General features: G+C 45.4%; 1 protein-coding gene and 1 pseudogene across 6 annotated transcripts in view; both read left to right on the top strand.

Moving 5' to 3' along the window:
* The window catches only part of Numa1 (nuclear mitotic apparatus protein 1), an 80,251-nt gene that overhangs the window by 42,496 nt on the left and 9,791 nt on the right, over nucleotides 1–27,964 (top strand). For 4 of the 6 annotated variants that reach the window (XM_071616444.1, XM_071616445.1, XM_027942542.2 and 1 more), the window contains exons 2-14: nucleotides 3,582–3,654; nucleotides 10,959–11,044; nucleotides 15,750–15,829; nucleotides 17,313–17,395; nucleotides 17,982–18,062; nucleotides 18,915–19,002; nucleotides 20,604–20,727; nucleotides 21,221–21,378; nucleotides 21,648–21,765; nucleotides 21,852–21,969; nucleotides 22,448–22,588; nucleotides 23,939–24,061; nucleotides 24,189–27,587. In XM_071616444.1, coding sequence (XP_071472545.1) covers nucleotides 3,613–3,654; nucleotides 10,959–11,044; nucleotides 15,750–15,829; nucleotides 17,313–17,395; nucleotides 17,982–18,062; nucleotides 18,915–19,002; nucleotides 20,604–20,727; nucleotides 21,221–21,378; nucleotides 21,648–21,765; nucleotides 21,852–21,969; nucleotides 22,448–22,588; nucleotides 23,939–24,061; nucleotides 24,189–27,587 — 4,641 coding nt within the window. In that variant the 5' untranslated portion in view covers nucleotides 3,582–3,612. Of the gene's footprint in view, nucleotides 1–2,849; nucleotides 3,034–3,581; nucleotides 3,655–10,958; nucleotides 11,045–15,749; nucleotides 15,830–17,312; nucleotides 17,396–17,981; nucleotides 18,063–18,914; nucleotides 19,003–20,603; nucleotides 20,728–21,220; nucleotides 21,379–21,647; nucleotides 21,766–21,851; nucleotides 21,970–22,447; nucleotides 22,589–23,938; nucleotides 24,062–24,188; nucleotides 27,592–27,964 lie in introns of those variants that run through there. The other 2 variants (XM_071616443.1, XM_071616446.1) reach the window with 2 other exon arrangements.
* On the top strand, nucleotides 7,489–9,258 carry LOC114098358 (proteasome subunit alpha type-6 pseudogene; annotated as a pseudogene).

The following is a 27,964-nucleotide window of genomic DNA, read 5'->3' as shown; positions in this document are numbered from 1 at the left end:
CATCCAGTGGAGAGGGGGATGGGATTCAGGGAAGGATCCTGTGAGGTGGTAGTATGTGTGGCCCTGAAATTCTGAGAGTGAGAGTTAGCATTAAGGAAAGGAGTTCAGTGGAGACAGGGGCCCATGAACTGAGAGATAAGTACAGTTTAGCAGCTCTGTAGACCAAAGGTCACTTTGTGTTATCTTTAGGTAAGGTGGTGTTCAGGCTGGCTGTAAGTGGCTAAGAGTCAGTCTCCAGGGGAGCTGACACCCTGGCTGGGGGAGGGGTCAGGATAGCAGTACTGCTGCAACTCAGATCTTCTGGCCTATTACTTGGTCTTTCCTAAAACTGCAGTTTTTTCAGAACAGACCCCAGAGCTCAGCAACCTGACCCTCTGGTGCTGGTCCTTGCATCTGGACAGGTGGTTTGCATTAGCTTCAGCCCTGGTAGGAAATCATGGCTAGGCTGTTAACTCTTTAAGATCCAGAGAGGGTGCATGCCAGGTGGAGTGCATTTCTTGAGTGTCACTTTTCATACCCTGAGATAGCTTCTCTGGAAATATAGAAGGTTCCTGTAAATGTGGGAATTGGTCCTGATGTGGGGGAGTTGCATCTTGGGGAAACGTAAAAAGGATGCAGGGCCTTACATTTGCAAGGCAGCTGCTTCTGTGTCTCAGTTCTTCTTGGACTAGGGAAAAGAGGAGCCATACCAGCTCTGGGAAGCCTCTATCTTGGATTCTGAGGGCACTCAGGGCTCAGCCTACATTCTGGGATTTTTCGTTTGTTTGCTGATTGGGTGAGCGGTAGGGGGGCTGATGGAGTTGGGGAGGATCTCAGCAGATCCTTCTGTGAAATGGTTTCAGGCCACAATCTTAGGGATCTGTTTTTCCATCACCATCACCCAATATTCTGGGTGGGGCCTGCCTCGAATTTCAGGGGGAGGGTGGAGAGGATGGTGCTTTGGCTGGAAGCCCTTGGGTTCCAAGCCAAAGTCTGCTTAAAGCAGTAGTCCCAGTGCTAGTACTGGCTGTGCCACTGGCTTCAATCACTGATGACCCAGAGAAGCCATTGATACCAGCGAATAGCTGTGCTGTGCTTAAGTCACTCAGTCTGGAGTCCTGTCTCTGAGGAAGTGCCCCGTTGTGGACTTTAATGGCAAGATCCTTTAGTATTTCCTAGTGTTTGGATTCCTCCTATTTCTCTGCCTGGGGACCATGGGAAAAGGCACTTGGCTTTGCACAAGAGGACATAAACAGAAGGTTGTAGGTTTTGCCTTTGAGATGAAGAAAAGAAGTTGAGTTAAATCTTAGGTCATTTTTAGCAGCGTAGCTGTAGAATGTCTCAGTGGGGACAATATCTACCGCTGGTTGTAAATAAAAATTCTGATTGAAGCTGGGCTCAGGGGCACATACCTGTAATCCCAGTTACCCGAGAGACTGATCACAAGTTTGAGGCCAGCCTGGGCAACTTAGTGAGACCCTGTCTCAAAATAAAAAGATCTGGGGTATGTAATTCAGTGATAGAGCACACCTGGATTTAATCCCCAGTACCAAAACAAAAACAAAAACAAAAAAACAATTCTGACTGAAACATTGGGCCTTACTGAAAGACTGTAGGTCTAGAGGCAGTGGTGGGGATGAGGGGGAGGGGATCTGGGCCATGTTTCCTTTGTTATTGAATCAATCGCTCAGAGACTTTTTTTAAAAAGAAGTTCCAGTTGAGCATTTGGCTACTGCTGCCTTCAGTCTACTGGCCACGAATGGTCCTTCTAGCTGTAGGCTGGCCAGCTTAATTTCAGTGTAATAGTTGAGATCATCTGCCTCAACTCTTGCCCTGCCCCAGAGGTGCGGCAGTCAGTGTCCACAGATAGGTCATGCTTGGTGAAAATTATCCAAGACAGAAGAACACATGGATCCTTTAGCTTCTCCACCCTCCTGAGAATTCCCTTAACCATTTCACTTGCTCCTGCCAAAGCACAGGTAAATTGGCTCATTTCCAAGACTGTGATGCTGGTGTGACAGAATCATGTTAGGTTTTCCAGGGTCAGGAAACATTTAAATTGTTTTTTAGTTGTAGATGGACACAAAATATTTATTTATTTATTTATTTATTTATGGTGCTGGGGATTGAACCCTGGGCCTCACACGTGCAAGGCAAGTGCTCTACCACTGAGCTACAGCCCCAGCCCCAGGAATTTAGTTATATTAACATTTAATTATTTTCTTATTAGTGATTCAGGTGTATTTAATTTTACTCCTCACCTTGCTGTAAGTTCCTCAAAGTCAAAGACCATTGCCTCCTAGCCCATCTAGCTTTCAACACAGGTTGAACATATGTAGGAACTAAGCAAATACCTTTTGGTTGGTAAGCAGAGTACACTTGAATAGGAAGTACCAAGAGATAAAGGAGAAGCAAATAATCAGATTTATGTATCTCTTTCCCCTACCTGACAATGAGCATCTTATGGATAAGAATGGAGTCTTTCTTTGTCCTCAAAACCTTACATACAGAAGGGGGTCAGCTAATATTACTTCTACAGAATTTGCACCTTGAAGATGTCAACACTGGGGGGAAGTTTATAGATCATGTGGCTCTCACTCTTGTTCCTCCTTCTGGAGTAGTGACATACTGGGCACTTGTGGCAGGAGGGGGTAGGGCTGACTGTGCCTGAGGAGATTTGTGGGAATTATAGGGACTGCTAAGAGGTGTTAGGAAATATTTACTCATCAAATCTGTGGTCCCATGGGTAGGTTGGCAGGCACATGGCAGATTCCCAGTTGCAAAGGAAATTGGGGGTTAGAATACCAGGACAAATGCCTAATCTTTCATTTAATGTCCCTTGTGATCTCCAGAATTAGTCTTGGACTCATCAAGAGACCTTGGTTTGGATATGTCCAGTCCCCCCATTTGAACCATATCTGTCTTTGATGTGAAGTGGAAGATATGAAAATCCAGAAATTGGAATGGTTTTCCCATGGACTTGGTTATTGTTGGGTAGAACTGCAGAAAGTGATTAAGAATGGAAATAATTTATTGATTACCTACCATGTTCAGGTACTATGCTATTTGCTTTATCTTTAAGCACCACAATAAGCCAGAGAGGTGTATGGATTCCATTTTGCAAATGAAGAAACTTAGGCTAAAAGAGATTATGTTAATTGTCCAGAGTCACATGACCATGGTCACATAGAAAAGTATTCAGACCCAGATCTGTCTAAAAACACGTTTGTTCTATGATTAAGAGTACTATGTTCCAAAGAATGAAGCTGAAGACCAACTTTGAATGTTCTGTTTTCCACAAACTGAAGATTACTTGAGAAATTCTTGTGAACAGAATTTTTTACTGTCATCCCTGACATTATAAGCTTTATAATAATTTATAATATAGTGATAAGTTTTATAATATGCTCTGAGCTCTCAGAATTCCCTTGGTGCCCTGGTGGATTAAGTGTTGAGTGAAGAGTGATTTATTTAAGTTTTCAGAGCTGGCAAATGGAACCATTTCTCCTCTACTCCTTTTTTTTTTTCTCCTCTACTCCTTGATCATGGATATCTGATATGATTGCCTCTCTCTCTCTCTCTCTCTCTCTCTTGGGTTCCAGTGTGTTGGGGTGACTGTCTGGTATCACCAAGATGACGCTCCATGCCACCCGGGCAGCTGCACTCCTCTCTTGGGTGAGTAGTTTTTCTTTTGTCTGTTGTACTTCTCTGGGAAGCTACCTAGGGGCAGAAGAGGAGTCTTCTAGGAGCCAGGTCTGTGTAAAATCTCAGTTCAATATGAAGTAAATACAACTTTCCTTTGCCTTTCCCCTTAGATTTAAAATTTTTTATTTTATTTATTATTTTTATTTTTTGTGGTGCTGGGGATGGAACCCAGGGCCTTGTGCATGCAAGGCAAGCACTCTACCAACCAGCTATATCCCCAGGCCTATTTGTTTTATTTTTTTTGACAGTGCTGGGGATAGAACTTGGGGCCTCGTGCATGTGAGGCAAGCACTCTGCCACCGAGTATACATTCCCTGCCCTCACTTTGGTTTTTAAACTTCTTATTTCTAAAGATGTTGCCGCTGACAGTGATTCATGCCTCTACTTTTTTGGCTTAGCAGAGGCTTCTCTAAAGTGTATATTCTCTTTGGTCATAAAAAGGGTGGCCACAGGACAGCGTAGAAATCATCTTCATCTGTTTTCTGTATCTATCTATCTATCTATCTATCTATCTATCTATCTATCTATCTATCTATCGAGCCCGGGGCACCTGAGCACTGAGCCCCATCTCAGCCCTTTTTATTTTTTTGTTTTGAGATAGGGTCTCGTTCAGTTGCTTAGGGCCTCACTAAATTTCTGAGGCTGGCCTTGAACTTGTGGTCTTCCTGCCTCAGCTTCCCACAGTTGCTGGGATTACAGGAGTACGTCACTGTGCCCGGCTGTCTGTACACTTTTTTTGACTGAAGAGTTGACTGTGAACTTTAGTGACCAACGTTGGCAGAAACTTTGATCTTCAAAGGCCTTTAATCTTCCGACAAGGTTCTCCTTCATTTTGCTATGTTTCTGTCGACTTCCATTTTCCTTCTGCTGCCTTATTGATCACTTCACCAAAATTCTTCTACTATGTCTTTCATACATTTTCCTCCCGAGACAATGGCAGATGAGAAAATACTACCAAGTATTGAGCTTTTAAAGTTACAAACAGAAGAGGCTATGGAGTGTGGTAATTGTGAGCATGAGCCTTGGAATCAGTCTGGCTTTAGAATCACAGCTGTGGTCCCTGTGTGACTGAGGGCAAGGTAGCCTCTTAGCATTTCATTTTTAAAGTATGAGATGGGGTTAATAATACCTCATGAGATTATTATGAGGATAATGACATAATGTGTGTAAAAAAAATTTTAGTACACATACACAAAATCATTTAGCATAGTATCTCAATGAATAATGGTTTTGATATTTAAGATATTGTGGAGCATGCTAGTTGGCACTTTTCCTTTTTGTTCAGTACTGGGGCTCAACAAATTTGGGGGATGGGGTAAGGTGCTAGGGATTGGACCCAGAGCCTTGGGCTTGCTAGGCAAACACTCTACCACTGAACTACATTCCCAACCCTTCAGTAACTTTTTTTTTAATTAGAGAATATTTTAAAGAAATGACTTATTAGACAGTTGTCTTTAATTACATCAAAACTCTAATCAGGAAATATTTTTAGTATATAGAATGTACATTCATAGTCTTCAGTTTTTGAAATGGATGATTGTTCAGTTGTAGTTTAAATTGGTATATTGCATTTAATTGGTTTTTGCCTGTATCAGAAACATTGACTTCCTTCTACTCTCTTCCCCTCCCACAAAAAACTGACTGGGTTATTGGGACCATGAGCCACATCTCTGTTTAGAGGTTTAACTATGAAAGTTGGGAGTTCCTTTAGCCACATTATCTTTAAAAAAAAAAAAAAGAGAGAGAGAGAGAGAGAGAGAATTTTTTTTTTAATATTTATTTTTTAGTTTTTTGGCGGACACAACATCTTTGCTTGTATGTGGTGCTGAGGATCGAACCCGGGCCACACACATGCCAGGCGAGCGCGCTACTGCTTGAGCCACATCCCCAGCCCACATTATCTTTTTTAAAATTAAGTATATGTGCAGTGCTAAAAATCTAACTCAGTGCCACATACATGCTAGGCAAGTACTCTACCACTGAGCTATAACTCCAGTCCTTGTTTTATCTTGATTGATTTATCTTTTTATTTGTTTAGATTCCAGGCTTCTTTTTACTGTGAACACTACCATCACAGAGAATAACATGACTAGGTGTTTTTCTTGGTAATGGGGATTGAACCCAGGGATGCTTAACCACTTAGCCATATCCCCAGCCCTTTTTTATATTTTATTAGAGACGGGATCTCACTGAGTTGCTTAGTTCTTAGCTGAGTTGCTGAGGCTGGCTTTGAACTCGTGATCCTCCTGCCTCTGCCTCCTGAGCCACTGGAATTACAGTAATTCACCACCGTGTCCAGCTGACTAGTCTTATTTAATAACAAATAACTTGCCTCAAAATCCATAATGCAGTGGCACATGCCTGTAATCCTAGTGACAGGAGGCTAAGGCAGGAGGATCACAAGTTCAAGGCCAGCCTTAGCAATGTGGCAAGACCCTAAACAACTTAGTAAGATGCTGCCCCCTCTCCTAAAAAAGGTAGGGGGTGGGGGGAACTAGGGATGTAGCTTAGCAGTAAAGTTCCCCTGGGTTCAACCCCTAGTATATATATATAAAAAGCCATAATGAATATTCATTAAAATATTAAAGTGTAATTAAATAGAATTTTCAATTTAAACAAAAAGTTATGCAACTAAAATGAATTTTGTGAAACTAGCAGGGTGCAATGTGACTTACATGAGCGAGGAGAATGGCATAGAATATTTACATACGGGGGAGGGGGTGCTGGGGTTGTGGCTCAGTGGTAGAGCCCTTGGCTAGCATGAATGAGGCACTGGGTTTGATTCTCAGCACCACATATAAATAAATAAAATAAAGGTCCATTGATAACTAAAAAATATTTTTAAAAAATGTACACATACAAATAAAGATGTTGTGTCCGCCGAAAACTAAAAAATAAATATTAAATTCTCTCTCTCTTTTAAAAAAAATGTACACATACACATGATAATTATAGCTGTGGTTTAAAAAAAAATTACTAATGGGAAAAAATTCATCAAGGGCTGGGGATATAGCATGCAGAAGGCCTTGGGTTCCATCCTTTGTACTGAATCCTGAAAATGCTAAAAATGCATGTATTACAATACTCATATGAGGGGCTGGGGTTGTGGCTCAGCAGTAGAGTGCTCGCCTAGCATGTGGGAGGCACTGGGTTTGATCCTCAGTACCACATAAAAATAAGTAAATAAAAATAAAGTTATTGTGTCCAACTACAACTAAAAAATATTTTTAAAAATATAGTATGAATGGGAGGGTTTTTTTTTTTGTTGTCTTATAAATTTTTGGTAACAATTTATTTTACTTAAAGTGTAGCTTGAAATTACTCTGTAAATGGCAAGTAGTAGTGAATAAACTACTGCAGGGATTTTTTTTTTTTTTTGGTACTGGGGATTGAACCCAGGGGATCTTTACCACAGAGTTACATGCCCAGCCCTTTTTATTTTTTATTTTTGAAGCAGAGTCTTGCTAAGTGACTGAGGCTGGCCACAAACTTGAGATCCTTCTACCTCAGTCTCCCCAGTCACTGGAAATACAGATGTGTGCCACCATACCTAGCTATGCAGGCAGTTTTGAGATTTGACAATCTTAAGCAATCTGCAGACCTTATAGGCAGGTCTTGGTTTGTCCAGGGAGTTCCATCTGTTTACACCTTTACTAGAAATGGGAGAGCTCCTCTATTTCCTTGCCTTTAAATGATTCTCTCTTGAGAGCAAAGTAATTCACAGGAAGGAAAAAAATACTTTTATATTCATAAAAGAAACTGTTGCTGGATTGTTACTTAATTGGTGTAAGCAATGAATCTAGATTACTTAAGTGACTTTAGATCAGCTAATTGGTAGGATTTTTAGTTGTTAGTGAACAAATATTCATAGGCCTTGAATGTTTTACTTAGATTGAAGGGATTAAAAGGAGATGGAGGACTGTAACTTCCCGAGGGGTTTGTACGCCTGGTGCTGGGGCCTTGGGGCCCCAAGAATAGTGAGAGCACCAACATATCCTGTAGTTTCAGCGCTGGTTTTGACTGCCACATTACTATTTGTTTTCGCCTGAGGGTTGGCTTTACCAAGTAGAATATGCTTTTAAGGCTATAAACTAGGATGGTCTTACATCAGTAGCTGTCAGAGGGAAAGACTGTGCAGTAATTGTCACATAGGAGAAAGTACCTGACAAATTATTGGATTCCAGCACACTTATTCAAGATAAATGAAAACATTGGCTATGTGATGACTGGAATGACAGCTGACAGCATATTGCTGGTACAGAGGACACGCTATGAGGCAGCTAATTGGAAATACAAGTATGGCTGTGAGATTCCTGTGGACGTGCTATGTAAAAGAATTGCTGATATTTCTCAGGTCTACACACAGAATGCTGAAATGAAGCCACTTGGTTGTTGTATGATTTTAATTGTTATAGGTGAAGAATAAGTCCCTCAGGTCTACAAGTGTGATCCTGCAGGTTACTACTGTGGATTTAAAGCCACTTCAGCAGGAGTTAAACAAACTGAGTCAACCAGTTTCCTTGAGAAAAAAAAAAAAAAGTGAAGAAATTTGATTGGACATTTGAACAGATAGTAGAAATTGCAATTACATGCCTGAATACTGTTCCATCAATTGATTTCAAACCTTCAGAAATACTAGTTGGAGTAGTTACAGTTGAAAATCCTAAATGTAGGATTCTTACAGAAGCAGAGATAGACCAGACATTAGCAGAGAGAGACCAGACATTGTCATTAGTTTACCAAATCCATGATGCCACTTGCCTGTGTGTTTGGTAACAACAAACCAACATTACAGAGGGACTGGATTTAAAAAGGAACCTCTTCCACTCCTATGACTGAAGTGGTTAGGACTCTGAATAAATAAAAACAGTGCTTTTGGGGGAAAAGAAAAAAGGAGATGGGGGACTGGGGTCGTAGCTCAGTGGTACTGGGTTTGATCCTTTGATCCTCAGCACCACATGAAAAAAAAAATAAAGGTATTGTATCCATCTACAACTAAAAATATTTTTTAAAAAAGAAAAGAAAAAAAAGATGGGTTTTGGGTGCTTAAGTCTGCTTATTTTCACCTGGTTAAAAGGGATTTTAACCTGAAGTTTTCAGAGTCTTCCTTAAAAAAACATAAACTAATCTGTCCTGACCAATTAGATGAAGCTTTTTTCAAATGATAGTATAAATATAATGTCTTTTAAGACTTCAATGAGAGGTCATGTTTTTATATTCCACACTTAAAAAAAACAAAACAAGGGGCTGGGGTTGTGGCTCAGCAATAGAGCGCTCACCTCGCACATGAAAGGCCCTGGGTTCGATCCTCAGCACCATGTAAAAATAAATACAAAAATAAAATGAAGTTATAAAAGAATGAATGAAAGGAGAGTTAAATAAAAAAAAAAAAAAACAGGGCTGGGGATGTAGCTCAGCTGGTAGAGTGCTTCCCTCTTGTGCACAAGGCCCTGGGTTCAATCCTCAGCACCACAAAAAAACCCACTAACTTTTTAGCCTATTTTAATTTGGATCCCATCTAAAAGTCAGTTTGTTGTTGTTGTTTGGTTTTGTTTTTGTAGTACTAGGGATCAAACCCAGGGGCCTTTTTTTTTTTTTTTTTTAATATTTATTATTTAATTTTCGGCAGACACAACATCTTTATTTGTATGTGGTGCTGAGGATCGAACCCAGGCCGCATGCATGGCAGGCGAGCACGCTACTGCTTGAGCCACATCCCCAGCCCAAACCAGGGGCCTTGATATGCTAGTTAAGTGCTTTGACGCTGAGCACATCCCTAGCCCTTCTTATTTTGAGATAGGATCTCACTAAGTTGACCAGACTGGCCTTGAACTTGTGATCCTTTTGCCTGGGACTCTAAAGTAGCTAGGATGGGAGACAGACATGAGCCATCACACCTAGCTTTTACATGGACATGTTTTTTTTTTTTTTTAATATTTATTTTTTAGTTTTAAAAACAATACCTTTATTTTGTTTATTTCTTTTTATGTGGTGCTGAGGATAAAACCCAAGGCCTCGCATGTGCTAGGTGAGTGCTCTACCGCTGAGCCACATCCCCAGCCTTACCTGGACAGATTCTAGTTGTTTGCACATAACCATTTGCTGAAAATAACTGTGTTTTTTAGGCTTGTGTGCGCTGGCTGTCTTCCCCAGCCCTTTGTGCTGCATATGCAATTAATTCACTTAATTAGCCAACCTTCCTATGGTAATGCAAAAATAAACTTCAACCCAGGCTCCTTCTGAACTTGAGTACCTATGGAATTCATGCATAGGTTTTCCTGTAGAAGTTGACTTCTACAGGACCTCCGGTGAGATTTCTAGTGGTAAAGTGATTTATTTGGATGTCTGAAGCCATAAATGGGAACAGGCAGTTGAAGCAGAATTGAGAAGGTTTGTCTTTGGAGTTCCTAATTATTTTTCTTCCCCCCTTAAAAAAAAAAAAAAAAAAAAAAAATTATTGTTTTCACAATTGTTTCTCCCTATTTCTCTTATGCAAAGTTTTATGTCTGGAAAGAAATTTTAAAATGCATTAATAAGATCTTATATCCTTGGGGGAGTATAAAACATTTAAGTTTTGAACAAATGTTACAAACTTCAAGAGCTACAAAGAGCTGTCATAAAAATTCAAGAGAGAGAGTTGTAATACAAACAGTCAATAGATACAGAGTTCCAATGTAAACATGTAGGAGATACAAGGGGCTATATTGTAAAAAGCCTTTCTGTTTCCTACCTCAGGCTCTCTGCCATCAAGTCTTTCTTTCTGGAGGCAGTAGTGATACCACTTTCTTGTGAATCCTTTCATAGCCATTTTATGCTGTTATTTAGGTATGCCCTGGTGCCAGGACATCCTATGAGAGCACAGGTTCTATTAAAGCCTAGGAAAGGCCTCTAGTGGTAGAACTCAGGGGGTTGTGACTGGGGTACATTTACTGGGTGGGTGGGCACAACAGCATTCCTTTGCTGAAATTAAAAACCCTGAAGTTAGGGCTGGGATCGTGTCCTAGTAGTACAAAGCTTGCCTAGCACGTGCGAGGCCCTGGGTTCAATCCTCAGCACCACATAAAAATAAGTGAATGGAATAAAGGAATTGTGTCCAATTACAACTAAAAAAAAAAAAAAAAAAAAAGCCTGAAGTTATCTGTGCCTTCATTCCTATAGGCTACCACAGTAGGCACTCTCAGTAAGCAGGGAGGACCAGCATTTGGAAAAGGAGCAAATATGGTTCTGGCATTTCTAATGGTCTCATTCTAAAGGCTCTTTCCTTTGGCTCACAGGTGAATAGTCTGCATGTGGCTGACCCCGTGGAGGCCGTGCCTCAGCTCCAGGACTGCAGCATATTCATCAAGATCATTAACAACATGTGAGTATGCACTGCCCCCTTCTCTAGTGAATCTGGGGAAACTGATTGCCCAGGTGGAGTCTCCATTCGTTTGCTTGACAAGCTGTGACCAGAAAGCAGGGATGGTACTGGGTGGGCCCAGAGGCTGGCATAACTTGACCTTCTCTTCCAGCCACTGGGCCTCTCAGTGGGAGAGGGTTAGTCTTGTTTCATCCAGAGACTCCCATTTTTGCACAGAAGGGCCTTTAAGAGCCCACCTGAGAGCTGCCCATTCTCATGTCTCAAAAGGAATCTTATGTAATCCTCTTTTCTTGACTCATCATTATGTCCTCTCACAATCCCTTTTTGCAATTTCCAGGGCCAGGAATAGGAAAGCGGAAGCTGTTACTTCAGGGAGTTAGTGTAATATGGATACGCCCCTTCCTAAACCATTCTAACATTTCTGGGGGTTTTATCTGCTCCATTAACTGGTTTGGGAGGTTCATTAGCATTGGAGAGGCTTAGTTTTGCCTTATAGCTAGGATTCTGGTTCAGCCCTTCTGTTTTATATCTGTTTTCTTTCAACATCAGTTATCTGTGGAAATCAAGGATTTGGGGCCTTCTCTTCATGTCATACCTCTCAGGGACCACACAGTCAAGCTGTAAACATGTTTTATTAAGCTCATATACTTTGTCCTTAACTCTCAAGAATTACAGAGGGCAAAGCTAACCTTTCCTCATTTCTTTGACCCATAGGGAAAACTAGAAGCCACCCATAAAATAAGCAATTGGGGAGATTGTGATGGAGGGGACTCCCCCATTTCTTTGTTTGTTTGTTTAAGCTCAGCAGAACATGAACCCCAGGCTAAGGATAGACTGAAGTGTTGAGGGTGTTTGTGGGCTGCACATGGCAATTAGGAACTGATGTCAGGCAGTCACATCTCTCTGAAGCAGTTGACCACCCATTCATAGGAAGCAGCTCATTGACAGGGGAAAGAAGGTAGAACTGAGCTTATCAAAGGCAGGGACTGTCTCATTCATCTCCCCACCTAGCTTAGGACAGTACATTGGTTAGGTTTTAAGCAGTGTTTGAACAGATGATTAAGTGAAGATGGAGCTCGAATTCTTCATCAACAAAGTCCAGTGGGACCAAGCAGCTTAAGACAGATGAGTCCACTAGAGTGTTTTTTATAATGTCTTTTTTTTTTTTTTTTTTTGAAGTTGTAGTTGGACACAATACTTTTATTTATTTATTTATTCTTATGTGGTGTTGAGGATCGAACCCAGGGCCTCATATGTGGTGCTAGGTGAATGCTGTACTGCTGAGCCACAACCCCAACCCATAATGTCTTTTGAAATGTCTGGTGATAGTAGGCTGTCTTACAGAATTTTTAAAACTTTATACATCTCTGACCAACACCTGCCTTCATGCCTCTGAAAGAAGTCACTGTTCTTATTGTGGTCCAAATGCTGACATATTCACTTCTTACCCCGATAGAACATCTCAGCATCATCTTGGATTCCCTCTCTTTCTTTGGCATTGATTTCTAATGGGTTAGCATCCTCTTCATCTGTCTTTTAGAAGACTTTTTGCATCCCTTCCTCTGCCTCATTCTGGAAACCATCTTCTCATTCCAATCCATTCCTATATATGTGATCTAAGGAATCTTTCTCATATCCTGCTTTCATTGTGACACTTCAGCTAGTAGGTGGAAATTAAAACCTTTAGCTCAGTGGTCAAGATCATTCATTAAGCTGAGCGTGGTGTCATGTACCTGTAGTTCCAGCAGATTGGGAGGCTAAGGCAGAAGGATCACCTGAGCCCAGGAGGTGGAGGCCATCCAGGGCAAGGTAGCAAGGCACACACACACACACACACACATACACACACACATATTCTCTCTCACACACACACACACCCCTACCTTCCATCAGGGGGTAGTTTCCTCTCACCAGTCTTGTTTTTGGCTTATTTCTCTCTCTCCATCCCATCCCATCCCATGATTTTAATCCTTTAGAAATTCTTAAATTCTCCATTTTGTTAATAGAATCATCATGGTCCCGCATTAACTTGTTGCTCTGTTCCTCCTGGTGCCTATAAACTGATAATTAGATCTTAGTTTGATCAATTTAAAATTTTTGTTTTGCAAGGATGCTTCATAGGCGAGGTTGTGTATCATCTATAAATCAACAATTTCCAACTCTTAACAAAAATCATTCTTTCGTAAATCCTAATGAAGTGATAGATCCAGTGGTGTCATCAGTGGCTGGTAAGCCCACTATATCCCAGCCCTTTTTTATTTTTAATTTTGAGACAGGGTCTCATTGAATTGCCTTGGGCCTTGCTAAATTGCTGGGGCTGGTCTCAAATTTGCAATCCTCCTGCCTCAGGCTCCTAAGTTGCTGTGATTATAGGTGTATGCCATCATTCCTGCCTGGCTATTGTATTTTTTTGGGGGGTGGGGGGTACTAGGGATTGAACTCTGGCACTCACCCACTGAACCATGTCCCCAGCCCTGTTTTGTATTTTATTTAGAGAAATGGTCTCACTGAGTTACTTAGTACCTCACTTTTGCTAAGGCTGGCTTCGAACTCGTGATCCTCCTGCTTCAGCCTCCCGAGCTGCTGGGATTATAGGTGTGCATCACTGTGTCCAGCTGTCTATTTCATTTATGATACTGATTCTGAGACTAATTCAGAATCTTTGTTCTCAGGGGAAGGCAGTGGAGGATAGCAGGGTTGGTGGGCAGATAGAAGCTGTGGGAATTGAACAGGGGTGGGTCCCTTGGCTACTTGGCTATCTCTGTGGGAAACTACATTGGCATCAAATCTTCTGACAATGTTTTTTTTTTTTTTTTTTTGTTACTGTTGTTGTTGTTGTTCTTGTGCATGTGAACAGCCTAAAGCAAAAAGATGTCCCACATCCTTGACAGCTTTAATAGCAAAATTGATGGGAGGTATTTTGCCAGCAAACCCAAAGCCCTGATGTTTGTCTTACTGATATTGACCTCTGCTCTTCCCAGTAGAAAGCATGTCAAGTCAGCCCATAAGCACTGAGCACTTGTTGGTCTCTTCTTATTCTCAGCTGGCATACTGAAGTGGTGTGATTGTGATCTGAGTGCTATAGGAATACCTGAGAAGGGTAATGTAGGTGTGACTAGCTGTAGTTCTGGATGACTTTCTGACAGATGAGATGAACACAGTTATAAAGGAAGGGATAGGAACTGGCGTTGTGGCTCAGTGGTAGAGCACTTGCCTAGCATTCCTGAGGCACTGAGGTCGATCCTCGGCACCACATAAAAATAAATAAAGTAAAGATATTGTGTCCATCTACAACTAAAAAAATGATTTTTAAAAAAAAATAAAGGGATGGATTTTTCTAGGACTACCTTTTTTTTTTTTTTGGTAGTGCTGGGGATTCAACCCAGGGCCTTTGCATGCAAGGCAAGCACTCTACCAACTGAGCTATATCCCCAGCCCCAGGACTACCATTTTGTAAAGCATGTTCTGGGTAACTTTACTTACACCAGGGGCTTAGTATGAAAACAGGTTTGTGGTCAAACAGGTTTAGGAAATAAAATATATTATATCCTCTTCTTTTAGAAAGTGTTCAATTTGGCTTAACCCAGTATTTTTAAAAATATTTAACCAAGAACCTTCTTTTTATTATATTTAATGGAATTCATGAGGTAAATAATATTTTACACTAAGGCAAGGAGTCCTTACATTCCAGCAGTGGGTGGGCAGGAAAGATGGCTCATTTAGGAGTTGGTGAGGTTAGCACTTCCTCAGGAGCTTAAGTCTGTAATATCTGAGTCCCTAATCTCATACCAGCCATCTAGAATGCCTCTTGCAAGGCTCCACTTGGAAGAAACCTTGGCAATCACATGGGAGATGGGAGGAGGTCATTCATGGTCTTGCCTTGGGTGTTCTTTGTGCTTTGTGGGATATCTCTGGCAAGAGAAGGTTCTAGGGCCTACCCTGCCTTCCAGAAAGTTGGTTGAGATGTGAGGGTTCAGATTCAGAAAGTCAGTATCTCCAGCTGTAGCCTAGATAGAAAAGGCAGCTTTCTACCTTGAGTGTGATTTCACCTATTTCAGAGGTAAAGTGACAGTCGCCTCTGAAAATGAACCAGCAGCTTGAGCCAGCACCCAAGGCTGGGGGCCCTGGCTGTGTGACAGCGCCCCCTGCTGCCTCTATCCTCTCACTTCTCTCTTTGCACTTTGCCTTTACATAATTCAACAAGGCCTGGCAATCAAGAATGATTGCCCAGGCCCCTCTGGGAGTTGCTGGCCATCTCAGCCTTCGGCCTCGAATGTGAACTTTGCCCAGTTACTTCAGAGCCTCACTCCCTACTATTCTTTAGTTCTGGGCCCTGTTTTCCCTTCCCATGGGCCTCTTATGTTTTCCAGGTTTCCTGATATTTTAGAGTTGAGCCACTATAGAATATTTAATATAACTTCCTGTCCATTTGTACCTCTTCCAGCTCTTCATGACCCCGCTTCCTACAGAACTTTTTCATATAAGCACATGGTGGCAAAATGCCACCTTTTTCAGGAGCATTCCATGCCTCTAATTCCCCACTTCTCCCCTACCACACAATGTTGTTCTCACCTGCCTCCAGGATCTGATTTGGTTCTCTTCCAGATCCAGTATAAACCAAGCCCTGAAGAGAAGGGAGGTAGTGTATAATGGAGGAGGCAAAGATCATTGAGTTCTCTGGTTCTAATACTTGCTCTTTTTCTAGCCACAACACTGAAGAGGGGCAGCAAATCCTAAAGCAGCCGGTTCCAGAGAGACTGAACTTTGTGTGCAGTTTTCTGCAGAGTAAGTGCCTTTCTTATCTAGCTTGGCAGTTCCAGATCCCAGGACTTGGGAGTCCAAAGGAACCAGTTATGGTTATCTGGAGTCAAAAGGTTCAGAGTTCTCTGCTCTAACACAAGAGTTGAATTCAGCTGGGTTAGTTTCCACAGGTCTTGAGATGTCTCCTCCAGTTGGTGTAAGAACCATGTCTCTTAAGTCCCAGGGTCCACCCCAGATCCAAATAGAGCTGAGGGTTACTTTTTTTTTTTTTGGTACTGGGGATTGAACCCAGGGATACTTAACCACTGACCCAGATCCCCAGCCCTTTTTAATATTTTATTTAGAGACAGGCCTCACTGAGTTGCTTAGGGCCTTGCAAAGTTGCTGAGGCAGGTCTTGAACTCCTCTTACCTCAGCCTCCCGAGCTATTGGGATTACAGGTGTGTGTCACCGCTCTTGGCTGAGGATCACTTTTTGGCACTCATCACCTTGGGCACCTTTTCCCTGACTTTGAGAAGAGAGAAGAGGGAAGGATCATGTTACCCTCTAAGAAAAGCCATTTTTATTAGGTAATTGCTTGGGTGATTGGTGTAGGAGCAAAGGTCAATTTAGGTTGAGATCTTGGCTCTGCTCACTGCCTTGTTCCTTTCTGGACATGGGTTCCTTGTATGTAGTATGAAGAAAAGGATAATTGCTCATCAGGTTGATAGGAAGATTAAATAAGGACACACATTCAAACTCTAGGACAGTGCTTGTTGGCTCCCCTCCCTGGTCCAGCCTTGGACTACAGAGTTGTTATCTTTGACATGGGTAGCTGTCTCCCATCTCTACCTCAAGAGAATAGTAGGGAAGGTGAGAATTTTTCTAGATATAAAGCAAGGTATTAAGCTGGGAATGGTGCACATGCCTTTAATCCCAGCTACTTCAGAGGCTGAGGCAGGAGGATGGAAAATTTGAGGATTGTCTTGGCAATTTAGCATGACCCCGTCTCCAAACAAAAAAAGAAAGGGCTAGGGATTTAGCTTAGTGGTAGAACACCCCTGAGTTCAGTCCCCAGTACTGCAAAAAATTAAAAAACCAAACAAACAAAATCCCCCAAGGTATTAATAATTGAGCCTAGACTTTCTGCAGCATAGGAGTCAGGTGTCGCCAGTCACTCTACTCTGACTCAGCTGCAGGCTGCTTCTGTGGCCTTAGTTGCAACAGGATTCTGACATGACCTGACTCCTTCTGTGGTGCTAAGCATGAGTTGTAAGTAGGCAGGTGAGTGTGGTGTCCTGACACAGTGGCTGTGAATCCCTAGCGTGCTTTCTTCTTGCATTGTACCTGGAGTTCTGAGACTGACCTAGGATAGAGTTAACTTTAGATGGGAGTGTAAGGCAGGAAAGAGAGACATGGGAATAAGAAGTCCTGCATCTCATGTTCCCCTCAGATATCGTATTCCTACTTCTCAGACTCGGGAGTTTTTAGGAAATTCACTCTGTTTTCTATATTGTGGTCCCTGCAGAAAATCGAAAGCATCGCTCTTCGCCAGAATGCCAGGTGTCTGTGCAGAAGGTGATGGAGGGGTCAGAGCTGGAACTGGCCAAGGTACCCATGGACTACCAGACTCGGACAGGGGTAGTGGTGGTGCTGAGGGACCTGTAGGGCCTTCTTTTAACCCAAGAGGAAGTGGAAATAAAGGGGCTTTATTTCTGGGGCTCTTAAAAGTTGGAGGTAGACCACATAGCCAACTGTCTGAGCCAGTTTCACCCAAGGATTCTAGGAGCCCAGATCTTCTGATAAAGAGGTTTACTAGACCAACACTGAGGGCTTCCATGGAGTTAAGTCCCACCTAGCAATTTTTCTTTTTAGCTCAGTCTGTTTCATTCCCTCTCCTATTTCCTTGTGCTAGCCTATGGAAGGTGCCTCAAGCTTTAAACCTACACTTCCATGAGCCCCAAAATTTAGCATATAGTAGTCCTGGCACTCAGATTTTTATACAGTTTGCATTGAGTTCCTGGTAAAAGGAAAAAAGTGTCTTCTGGAGTTGTTAAGGATGGTGGCCTGGAACTACTAATTTTAGGAGTTTGGGAAGAGTCTCAGGTATAGCTGAGAGGCCCCATAATAGCCCTGAGCGGAAACACTGGGTAGAGAGATGGCCTTTCTCATTGACTGCCTCCTGTTTGGCTTTTAGATGACCATGCTACTGTTATACCACTCAACTATGAACTCCAAAAGCCCCCGGGACTGGGAACAATTTGAATATAGGATTCAGGTAAGCTCATGCACTCCACTAGCAGGCCTAACCTGAACTTCCCTCATCCCTTTCATTTCTCTTCAATCAGTACATATTTTTCTCTAAAAAATTTATGGTGGTTATAGTGACAACCATTTATTATAGAAGATATTGAGAAGCACAAAGAGGGACATAATACTTGCCAATAATCTCATGCCCAAAGATAACTGCTAACTTTTTAATTTTATTTTTTGGTACCAGGGGCACTTTATTTTTTCATTTTGAGACAGGGTCTTGCTAAGTTGCTGAGGCTGGCCTTGAACTTGTGGTCCTCCTGCCTCAGCCTCCTGAGTTGCTGGATAATAGGCATGTTCCCACTGTGCTCAGCCAACTTGATAACTTTTTAAAGGATAGACTCCCAGGATTTTGTTTTTGCTTTTGTTTTCTTTTAATGTGCATATATGTAACTGTATGTGTGTTTCAACAATATGTTGCAATTATTGTGTGTGTGTGTGTAAAATTGTCACTCCATTTATCTCATTCTTTCCTCCATTTGGATCATCTGAAAGAGGCTGACATGGTTATATGTAAAGCTTTCTGGCTGTATCACCTTCCCTGAAGTCAGTTAGGAAGTGAGGTTCATTAGGAACTCTTGACTCTAGATGTATCCTCAGGGGAGGCAGAAGGGGAAGGAAAAAGTGGGGTGAACATTTTTGTAACTGAGTGTCATAGACTAGGCCATGAGACTTCGGTCCTAGAGGACTAACACTGGAAGCCAGCAGGCTCCTGGGCTCAGGAGAACCTGGGACTAGCACTAGGGATGGAGCCCTGAGGCCCCCTCCAGAGGTCTCTTTAACACTTCAGTGATGTTCCTGTCCTCCTGTGTTGCAGGCTGAGTTAGCTGTCATCCTCAAGTTTATGCTAGACCATGAGGATGGCCTAAACCTCACTGAGGACCTAGAGAACTTCTTGGAGAAAGGTGAGTAGAGACACTTTTTTTTTTTTTTTTTATTTTGGGAATACTGTGTATATTTTGGCCTTGCAAGCCAATATCTGTTATCAAGAGATCACATTTTTTTTTAAGAGCGAGAGAGAGAATTTTTTAATATTTATTTTTAGTTATCGGCGGACACAACATCTTTGTTTGTATGTGGTGCTGAGGATCGAACCCGGGCCGCATGCATGCCAGGCGAGCGCGCTACTGCTTGAGCCACATCCTCAGCCCAAGTAGAGACACTTCTGAGGTTCCCCTCATCTCTGAGCAGGGACTGCTGGGATTCTGGTTGTGGACAAGTGTGTGTTGGGTGGGGGACAGGTTGTTTCTGTCCCTGACACAGGAAACCCATTTGGTGCTTAAGAAGGGTATGTATAATGGAGCAGGTGGTTCCTGGGCCATGTTGCCATCATGTCAGTTCCTGCAGAGCTCCCTGCTGCCTCTTGGCAGTGGTTCAGGAGGGTGATCATATCTACTGTTAGGGTGATCTCAACCCCTAACATACATACATGCTTTTTTTTTTTTTTTTTTTGAGGTGGGGTCTAATTTGCCTGGGTTGACTTAAAATTTGTGATCCTCCTTCCTCAGCCTCCAAAGTAACTGAGATTATAGGCACATACCCTCATGAGTGGCTTTTCTTTTTTATTTTTTAAAGCTGGGGATATGCAGTCTTTTTTAAAAAAGGTTTCTACATGGGAGGTAGGTATATAAACTAGTAAGTATGATTACGGATGTAAGTATGGAATATGCCTCATGCCTGGCCGTGCAACAGAGAGAGTTCTGCTGGCCTTCTGATGAAGGGATCAGCTGGCGATGATAAGAATCTAAAGACAGGTCTGGACAAGTTCTCTTCTGGGTATTAAGTTTCACCAAACTTAATTCATGGTTCATGAGATTTTCAGGTGAAGATGTTGGAAACATGAGTCTGGAATGCAGGAGAGGACTCTGAGCCAGATAAGAGTTTGATAAGAGCCAGATAAGCTGTCAGCATGTGAATGGCTGTGGAAGCTGTGGGCACTGTGAACAGAACCCAGGGGCCCTACTTGACCTCTGTGAGGAGGGGTTGAGGGTGGGTACAGGAGGGAGGTGAGTAATTAGAGGTGGGAGAGGCCTGTGAATGTGGTCAGGGAACCAAGGGAAGAGAAGGTTTTGAGAAGGACAGTGTCCTGGTAGTGTAAGAACTCAGTGTGGCAGAATTCTGAAGGAGGCCCATGGTTTCCATAGAAGAAGCTGATGGGGGCTGTGGGGAGATTCTGAGCAGGGCTCTCAACATGCTTCTGTGTGCTGACTTGAGAGAAAAGTGTGAGTACTTGGTCATTTCCGAACATGGAGGGCACCCTCATTCTGTTGTGTGCTTTCTGAGCACTCATGCTCTGAGGAAGTGGAAGAACCTCTGGGGTCAGGGTCTGCCTAAGTGCTTGCCTAACACATGTGAGGCCCTGGGTTTAATCCTCAGCACCACATATAAATAAATAAAAAATAAAGGCATTGTGTCCAACTACAAATAAAAAATACATTAAAACAAAAGATGCAGATCTGTAATTCCATTACTAACCTTCCTTGTTGTGTCTATTTATTACTCCTAGTTCCTGTCTCTTCCACCTGTTCCAGCACCATCTCTGAAGAGCTCTCCCCACTCAGCCACCAGGGCAAGAGGGAGGTTCGCTTCCTAGAACTACAGAAGGTTGCCTCCTCCTCTAGTGGGAACAAGTATGTCCTGGGCCTCTCCTTCTGGGAAAGGGTCTCAGCATCCATGCCACCCTTAGATCCTTGCCTTCTGAAGGCTCAGTTGACCAGCATGTTTCATCACAGGAGAGTGCAGATCTGGGATCTCTTCAAGTGACCCAGCACTAATTTGGGAACTGATTGGGATCTGTCATAGGCAGGCCTCCCTCAAAAGCAGTACTCTGTTATGGTATCCCCTTTTTCCTTAGACAACAATAAAGTTCCTTCTTTCAGTGCCAGTCTGCAGAGGGGAATGTTTCCCTTCTACCCCAGCAAAGAAATTAAGGCATAGAGAAGGCAGAAGACAAGTTTTCTCCACATGTGCTGAGGCAAGAGGGAGCACTGCAAACATAACCCCTATGCACGGGTCTCCCAGCCAGTGTCCAAGGCACCCACCCTGCTCCCCCATAACTGACCATTGCCGATTGCTTTGTATCTTGGGCTCTTACCCTGAAATCTGGGCCATCTTCTTCCTCAGCTTCCTCTCAGGTTCTCCAGCCTCTCCCATGGGTGACATCCTGCAGACCCCACAGTTCCAGATGAGACGATTGAAGAAGCAGCTTGCAGATGAGAGAAACAATAGGGATGAGTTGGAGCTGGAGCTGGCTGAGAGCCGTAAGCTCCTCACCGAGAAGGGTGAGTGGCACACTGCGATATGAGGGAATGGGCAGCATCTAGGATCTTCCTCCAGGGAAGCTCTGGATGATGGCTTAGCCTCCATATTGTCTCCTCTGCTGGCCTTGGAGCCTAATTAGAGCTCAGTCCTGGGCTGACCTCCTGAAAGCTAGGTTCTGTACTTGTCCGCTTGCTCCCATTCCCCTTGATTGGATGCGGTGTGCCTGTTCCTGTGTCTCCTTGCACCACAGTCCTGTGCTGACTCTCCTCTCCTTCCCCGCTCGGGGCAGACGCACAGATCGCCATGATGCAACAGCGCATTGACCGCCTTGCTCTGCTGAATGAGAAGCAGACAGCCTGCCCACTGGAGCCCAGGGAGCTTGAGGAGCTGCGTGGCAAAAATGAGAAGTATGGCTCTCCCTCTTCTCCCTCACCCCCAGTCCTTCTGTGCCCCCAATGAGGACCACTGTGCTCACTGCATCTCTCCCTGGCAGCCTCACCATGCGGCTGCACGAGACTCTGAAGCAGTGCCAGGATCTGAAGACAGAGAAGAGCCAGATGGATCGCAAGATTAACCAGCTTTCTGAGGAGAATGGAGACCTTTCCTTTAAGGTTAGGGTGGGGCTGGCCCATGTAGGGAGGCTCCTGGGGCTGGGATGATCTGGAAGCCTGGCTAAGAATTTTGAGAAGACTCCTGGCATACGGCTCAGGCTTCATTTTCTCCTGAAACCTGCGTACTTTGCCTCTTTCCTGTGCCATAATTGTCTTCTGCCAGTGTAGTAATTTGGTAACCCTAATTTTTTTTGGTAGTTGTAAATGCCTTTATTTTATTTGTTTATTTTTATGTGGTGCTGAGGATCAAACCCAGTGCTTCACATATGCTAGGCAAGTGCTCTGACACTGAGCTACAGCCCCAGCCCCAATAACCCTAAATTTTGCTGTGTGGTCCTGAATTAGAGGTGTGATCACTTGTGATCGGTTCAAGAACTGGGAAGGATCATTGGACAAACCACATCCCTGGGCATCAGGTAGCAGATGGCAGCAGTGCTAGTTTGGGCCTTGGCTAATGGGATTTTCTCTCGTGTCTCAGCTTCGGGAGTTTGCCAGTCACTTGCAGCAACTGCAGGGGGCCCTCAACGAATTGACAGAGGAGCACAGCAAGGCCACTCGGGAGTGGGTGGAGAAGCAGGCCTGTCTCGAGAAGGAGCTCAGCACAACCCTGCAGGACAAGGTAACTCACTGCAGCAGAGTCAGTGCCATAGTCTGGACCCCATGTGTAGAGCTGAGCTCAGCTTATTGCTTTGTTCTGCTGGGCCTTCAGGAAGGAAGCTGCATTCTGTTCAGGGTTTCATAGTGGCTGTAATGGAAAGATGTAGGCTTAAGTCCAGGACACCTTGAATCCTATCTGCTGCTTATAAGCTGTGGTTCTTGGACAAGTTAATCAATTTCTCTTTTCTAAGCATCCTTAAAGGGGAATAATAAATCCATCTCTAATCCCAGCAACACAGGAGGCTGAGGCAGGAGGACCCCAAGTTTGAGACCAGCCTCAGCAACTTAGCAAGACCTTATCTCAAAATCAGAAATAATAAGGGGTGGAGATGTAGCTCGGTCCTGGGTTTAATCTCCAGCCCTGGAATTAAAAAAAAGAAGGGGTAATAACATCAACTACCTGCCTCATTAACTATTATGGGATAATATATATAAAGCACTTGCCACATGGTGAGGGGTAAGTAAGCTCTCAGTGTGTTTGTTGCTATTTCAGGTAGGTTATTCCTTATCTGAAATGCTTGGGACTAGAAATGTGTCAAGAGTTTAGAGTTTTTCTGATTTGGGAATATTGACATAGATTTATGGGTTGAGTATCCCATAAAGTCTACATAAAGTAGTCCCAAATATTTGAGATACTCCAAAACCCAAAACTTTTTGAGCATCTCATTGGAGTTCAGAAAGGTGTGGATTTTAGAGCATTTCCGATTTTAGATTTCCAGATTAAGGATGTTCAGCCTTTATTATTTATTGCTGCTGTTTTACCCAACTCTCCCACTTTTGTTAACCATGTAGCCCTTGGGCAAGGCACTTAGCATCTGGGCTCCAGATTTCTGTCTGTGTAGAAGAGGGACAGTAACAACTCCCTCCCAGACTTCTGGATGGATTAGGAATTCAAAGATGCACCTGGTACCCAGCCAACAGTAGTAGGGAAGTGGGGGGGGGGGGGCTATGGCTGCTGCTAGTGTGGATACTTAGGGGCAATTTTTAAATTGGTGGTTGCTTGGATAATCTGGGGGTCAATGCTTGTCTGAGAAAGGGGCTATGATACTGTATTTGGTCTCTTGGTACTGAAATTGTAAGCTCTGCAGCCTTGGAGAAGTAGTGTACACCCCACACTGTGATTTAATTTAGCTCAAGAACTAGGGCCAGAAAGTCAGGTCCCCCATAGGCTCAGCTCCATGGTTCCTGAATTTTTTTTTTCCCCAGGCCAGGGCATAGAGAGATCTTGGTATCAAAATGGTAAGGTCACATGTTTGATCATCTGGTGCCTGTTCCACCTCTCTGTTTATATGGGTCTCTTGTTTACTCCCAGAAATGTCTTGAAGAGAAGAATGAAATCCTTCAGGGAAAACTTTCACAGCTAGAGGAACGTTTGGCACATCTGCAGGAAAACCCGCCCCAGGAGAAGGGCGAGGTGTTGGGTGACATCTTGCAGGTAGGAACACATAGGAGCAGCCAGTAAGACCTGCATGCTGGGGTTGGTTCCTGTGTTCCTCAGTTCTCAGAGGGGGCATGATGACTGAAGACTCCTGCTGATCCCCACTGGTCTCCTCTCTTACCAGCTGGAAACCCTGAAGCAAGAAGCAGCCACTCTTGCTGCAAACAACACCCAGCTCCAAGCCAGAGTGGAGATGCTGGAGAGTGAGCAGGGCAAGCAGGAAGCCCAGCTGCTGGCTGAGCGAGGCCACTTTGAAGAAGAAAAGCAGCAGCTGGCCAGCTTGATTGCCGATCTGCAGAACTCCATCTCCAACCTTGGCCAGGCTAAAGAGGAGCTAGAGCAGGCCTCCCAAGCTCAGGGGGCTCAGCTGACCGCCCGGGTGGCCTCTCTGACTGCAGAACTCACCACACTCAATGCCACCCTACAGCAGCAGGATCAAGAACTGGCCAGCCTGAAGCAGCAGGCCCAAAAGGAGCAGGCCCAGGTAGCACAGGTCCTCCAACAGCAAGAGCAGGCCTCCCAGGGCCTCCGCCACCAGGTGGAGCAGCTGAGCAGCAGCCTGAAGCAGAAGGAGCAGCAGTTGGAAGAGGTAGCCAAGGAGCAGGAGGCAACCAGGCTGGACCACGCCCAGCAACTGGCCACTGTTGCGGAGGCACGAGAGGCCTTCTTAAGGGAGCGGGATACAGCTCGCCAGCAGCTGGAGGCATTGGAGAAGGAGAAAGCTGCCAATCTGGAGATTCTGCAGCAGCAACTTCAGGCTGCTAATGAAGCCCGGGACAGTGCCCAGGCCTCAGTGACACAGGCCCAGCAGCAGAAGGTAGAGTTAAGCCAAAAAGTGGAGGAACTCCATGCCCGCATTGAGGCAGTCCATCAAGAGCGGCGTGAGCTCCAGGCCCAGGTGGCATCACTTGAGGCCCAGCTGAAGGCTGAGCAACAAAAAGCCATTGAGAGAGAAAGTGTGGCCCAGGAGAAGGGACAGCTCCAAGAGCAGCTACGGACCCTTGAAGAGGCCTTGAAGATCACCAAGGGCAGCCTTGAAGAGGAGAAGCGCAAGGCCGCAAATGCCCGAGAAGAACAGCAGCGCTGCATCTCTGAGTTGGAGGCAAAGTCCCAAAGCCTGGTGGAGCAGCAGAAGCAGGAACGGAAGGAGCTAGAAGAAGAGAAGGCTGGACGTAAGGGGCTTGAGGCCCGATTACAACAGCTTGGGGAGACCCATCAGGCTGAGACTGAAGCCCTGCGGCGGGAGCTGGCAGAAGCCATGGCTTCCCAGCGCAGGGCTGAGAGTGAGTGTGAGCAGCTCATGAAGGAGGTAGCTACCTGGCGGGAGCGATTTGAGGATAGCCAGCAAGAGGAGGCACAGTATGACGCCATGTTCCAGGAACAGCTAATGACCCTGAAGGAGGAGTGTGAGAAGGCACGCCAGGAGCTGCAGGAGGCAAAGGAGAAGGTGGCAGGGATAGAGGCCCACAGTGAGCTCCAGCTTGGCCGACAGCAGAATGAGCTGGCCCAGCTCCATGCCAACCTGGCTAGAGCCCTTCAGCAGGTCCAGGAGAAGGAGGTCAGGGCCCAGAAGCTGGCAGATGACCTCTCTGCTTTGCAGGAGAAGATGGCTGCTACTAGCAAGGAGGTGGCCCGCCTGGAGGCCTTGGTGCGTAAGGCAGGTGAGCAGCAGGAAACAGCCTCTCGGGAGCTACTGAAGGAACCCCCGAGGGCTGGAGACAGAGAGTCTGAGTGGCCAGAAGAGCAGCAGGGACGGCAGTTTTGTAGCACACAGGCAGCGCTGCAGGCCATGGAGCGGGAGGCAGAGCAAATGGGCAGTGAGCTAGAGAGGCTGCGGGCTGCACTGATGGAGAGCCAGGGGCAGCAGCAGGAGGAGCGTGGGCAGCAGGAGAGAGAGGTGGCACGGCTGACCCAGGAGCGGGGACGGGCCCAAGCTGACCTTGCCCTAGAGAAAGCAGCCAAGGCTGAGCTTGAGATGCGGCTGCAGAATGCCCTAAATGAGCAGCGTGTAGAGTTTGCTACCCTGCAAGAGTCACTGGCCCAGGCCCTGGCAGAAAAGGAGGGCAAAGACCAGGAGCTGGCCAAGCTTCGTGGGCAGGAGGCAGCCCAGAGAACAGAGCTAAGGGAGCTTCAGCAAGCCATGGAGCAGCTGAAGGCACAGCTGGCTAAGAAGGAAAAGGAGCACCTGCAGCCTGTAGGCGTGGCCAGTGGAGACGATGCTTCTGGTCCAGGAACCCAGTTGAAGGCTGCTGGAGAGAAAGAGTCATCAGGCTCTGAGCTGGAGGCACTGCGGGCAGTGGTGAGCAGGCTGGAGCAGCAGTACCAGCAGCAGCAGGAGAAGGCTGATGATCTGGTACGCAGCCTGGAGTCTGAGCGTGCCTCTAAGGCTGAGCAGGACAGAGCCCTTGAGACTCTTCAGGGTGAGTTGGAGGAGAAGGCCCAGGAGCTGAGGCATAGTCAGGCCACCTTAGCTTCAGCCCAGAGGGAGTTGTCCACTCTCCACACCAAGGTCCAAGACCATAGCAAGGCTGAGGAGGAATGGAAGGCCCAGGTAGCCCGGAGCCAGCAGGAGGCAGAAAGGAAGAGCAGCCTCATCAGCAGCCTGGAGGAGGAGGTGTCCATTCTGAACCGTCAGGTCCTGGAGAAGGAGGGAGAGAGCAAGGAGTTAAAGCGGCTGGTTATAGCCGAGTCAGAGAAGAGCCAAAAGCTGGAGGAGAGGCTGCGCCTGCTCCAGGCAGAGACAGCCAGCAGCAGTGCCAGAGCTGCAGAACGCAGCTCTGCTCTTCGAGAGGAGGTACAGAGCCTTCGGGAGGAGGTGGAGAAACAACGAGTGACTTCTGAGAACCTGCGGCAGGAGCTGGCCTCACAGGCAGAGCGAGCTGAGGAGCTGGGCCAAGAATTGAAGGCATGGCAGGAGAAGTTCTTCCAGAAGGAGCAGGCCCTATCTGCCTTGCAGCTGGAGCATACCAGCACACAGGCCCTGGTAAGTGAGCTGCTGCCTGCCAAGCACCTTTGCCAGCAGCTGCAGGCTGAGCAGGCAGCTGCTGAGAAGCGCCACCGGGAGGAGCTGGAGCAGAGCAAGCAGGCAGCTGGTGGACTTCGGGCAGAGCTGATGCGGGCCCAGCGGGAGCTTGGGGAGCTAGGGCCCCTGCGGCAGAAGATGGCAGAACAGGAGCGAGTAGCCCAGCAATTGCGGGCAGAGAAGGCCAGCTACGCAGAGCAGCTAAGCATGCTGAAGAAGGCTCATGGCCTTCTGGCAGAGGAGAACCGGGGTCTGGGAGAGCGGGCCAACCTTGGCCGGCAGTTTTTGGAAGTGGAGCTGGACCAGGCCCGGGAGAAATATGTACAAGAGTTGGCAGCTGTGCGTGCTGATGCTGAGACCCGTCTGACGGAGATGCAGCAGGAAGCACAGAACAGTACCCGGGAGCTGGAGGTGATGACGGCCAAATATGAGGGTGCCAAGGTGAAGGTCCTAGAGGAGAGGCAGCGATTCCAGGAAGAGAGGCAGAAACTTACTACCCAGGTAGGTGCCCAGCTCCACCACATTCCAAACATCTGGACCTAAGAGTGGGGACATGGTGGAAGTGGACCTCTGTACTCTGTGGCATCTGGCTACCATGCTGCGATGTCTTGCCTTCCCTTGTTCACTGGGTGGCAGAAAAGGAGATATGGCTGGTTGCTCTCCCCTCTAAAGAAAATACCAACAGTCTCCCCTTTCCCATAAGCTTTGTCCTTAAGAGCCAAGTTGTGGTGACCAACATCTATTCCAGACGCATATTTGCACTGGAGGCCCCCAAAGCCACTGGGGGCTAGAAGCAGCCAAACTGGCATTTTTGACTTATTACAAGTGGTGCCTGAGGAGAAGTGTCAGAGCCCAGTTGAGGTCAGCCTGGCCACAGA

The sequence above is a fragment of the Marmota flaviventris genome, chromosome 9, assembly GCF_047511675.1.
Source record: "Marmota flaviventris isolate mMarFla1 chromosome 9, mMarFla1.hap1, whole genome shotgun sequence".
In the NCBI taxonomy this organism is placed as follows: Eukaryota; Metazoa; Chordata; class Mammalia; order Rodentia; family Sciuridae; genus Marmota; species Marmota flaviventris.
This window is presented reverse-complemented; position numbering and strand designations above follow the sequence as displayed.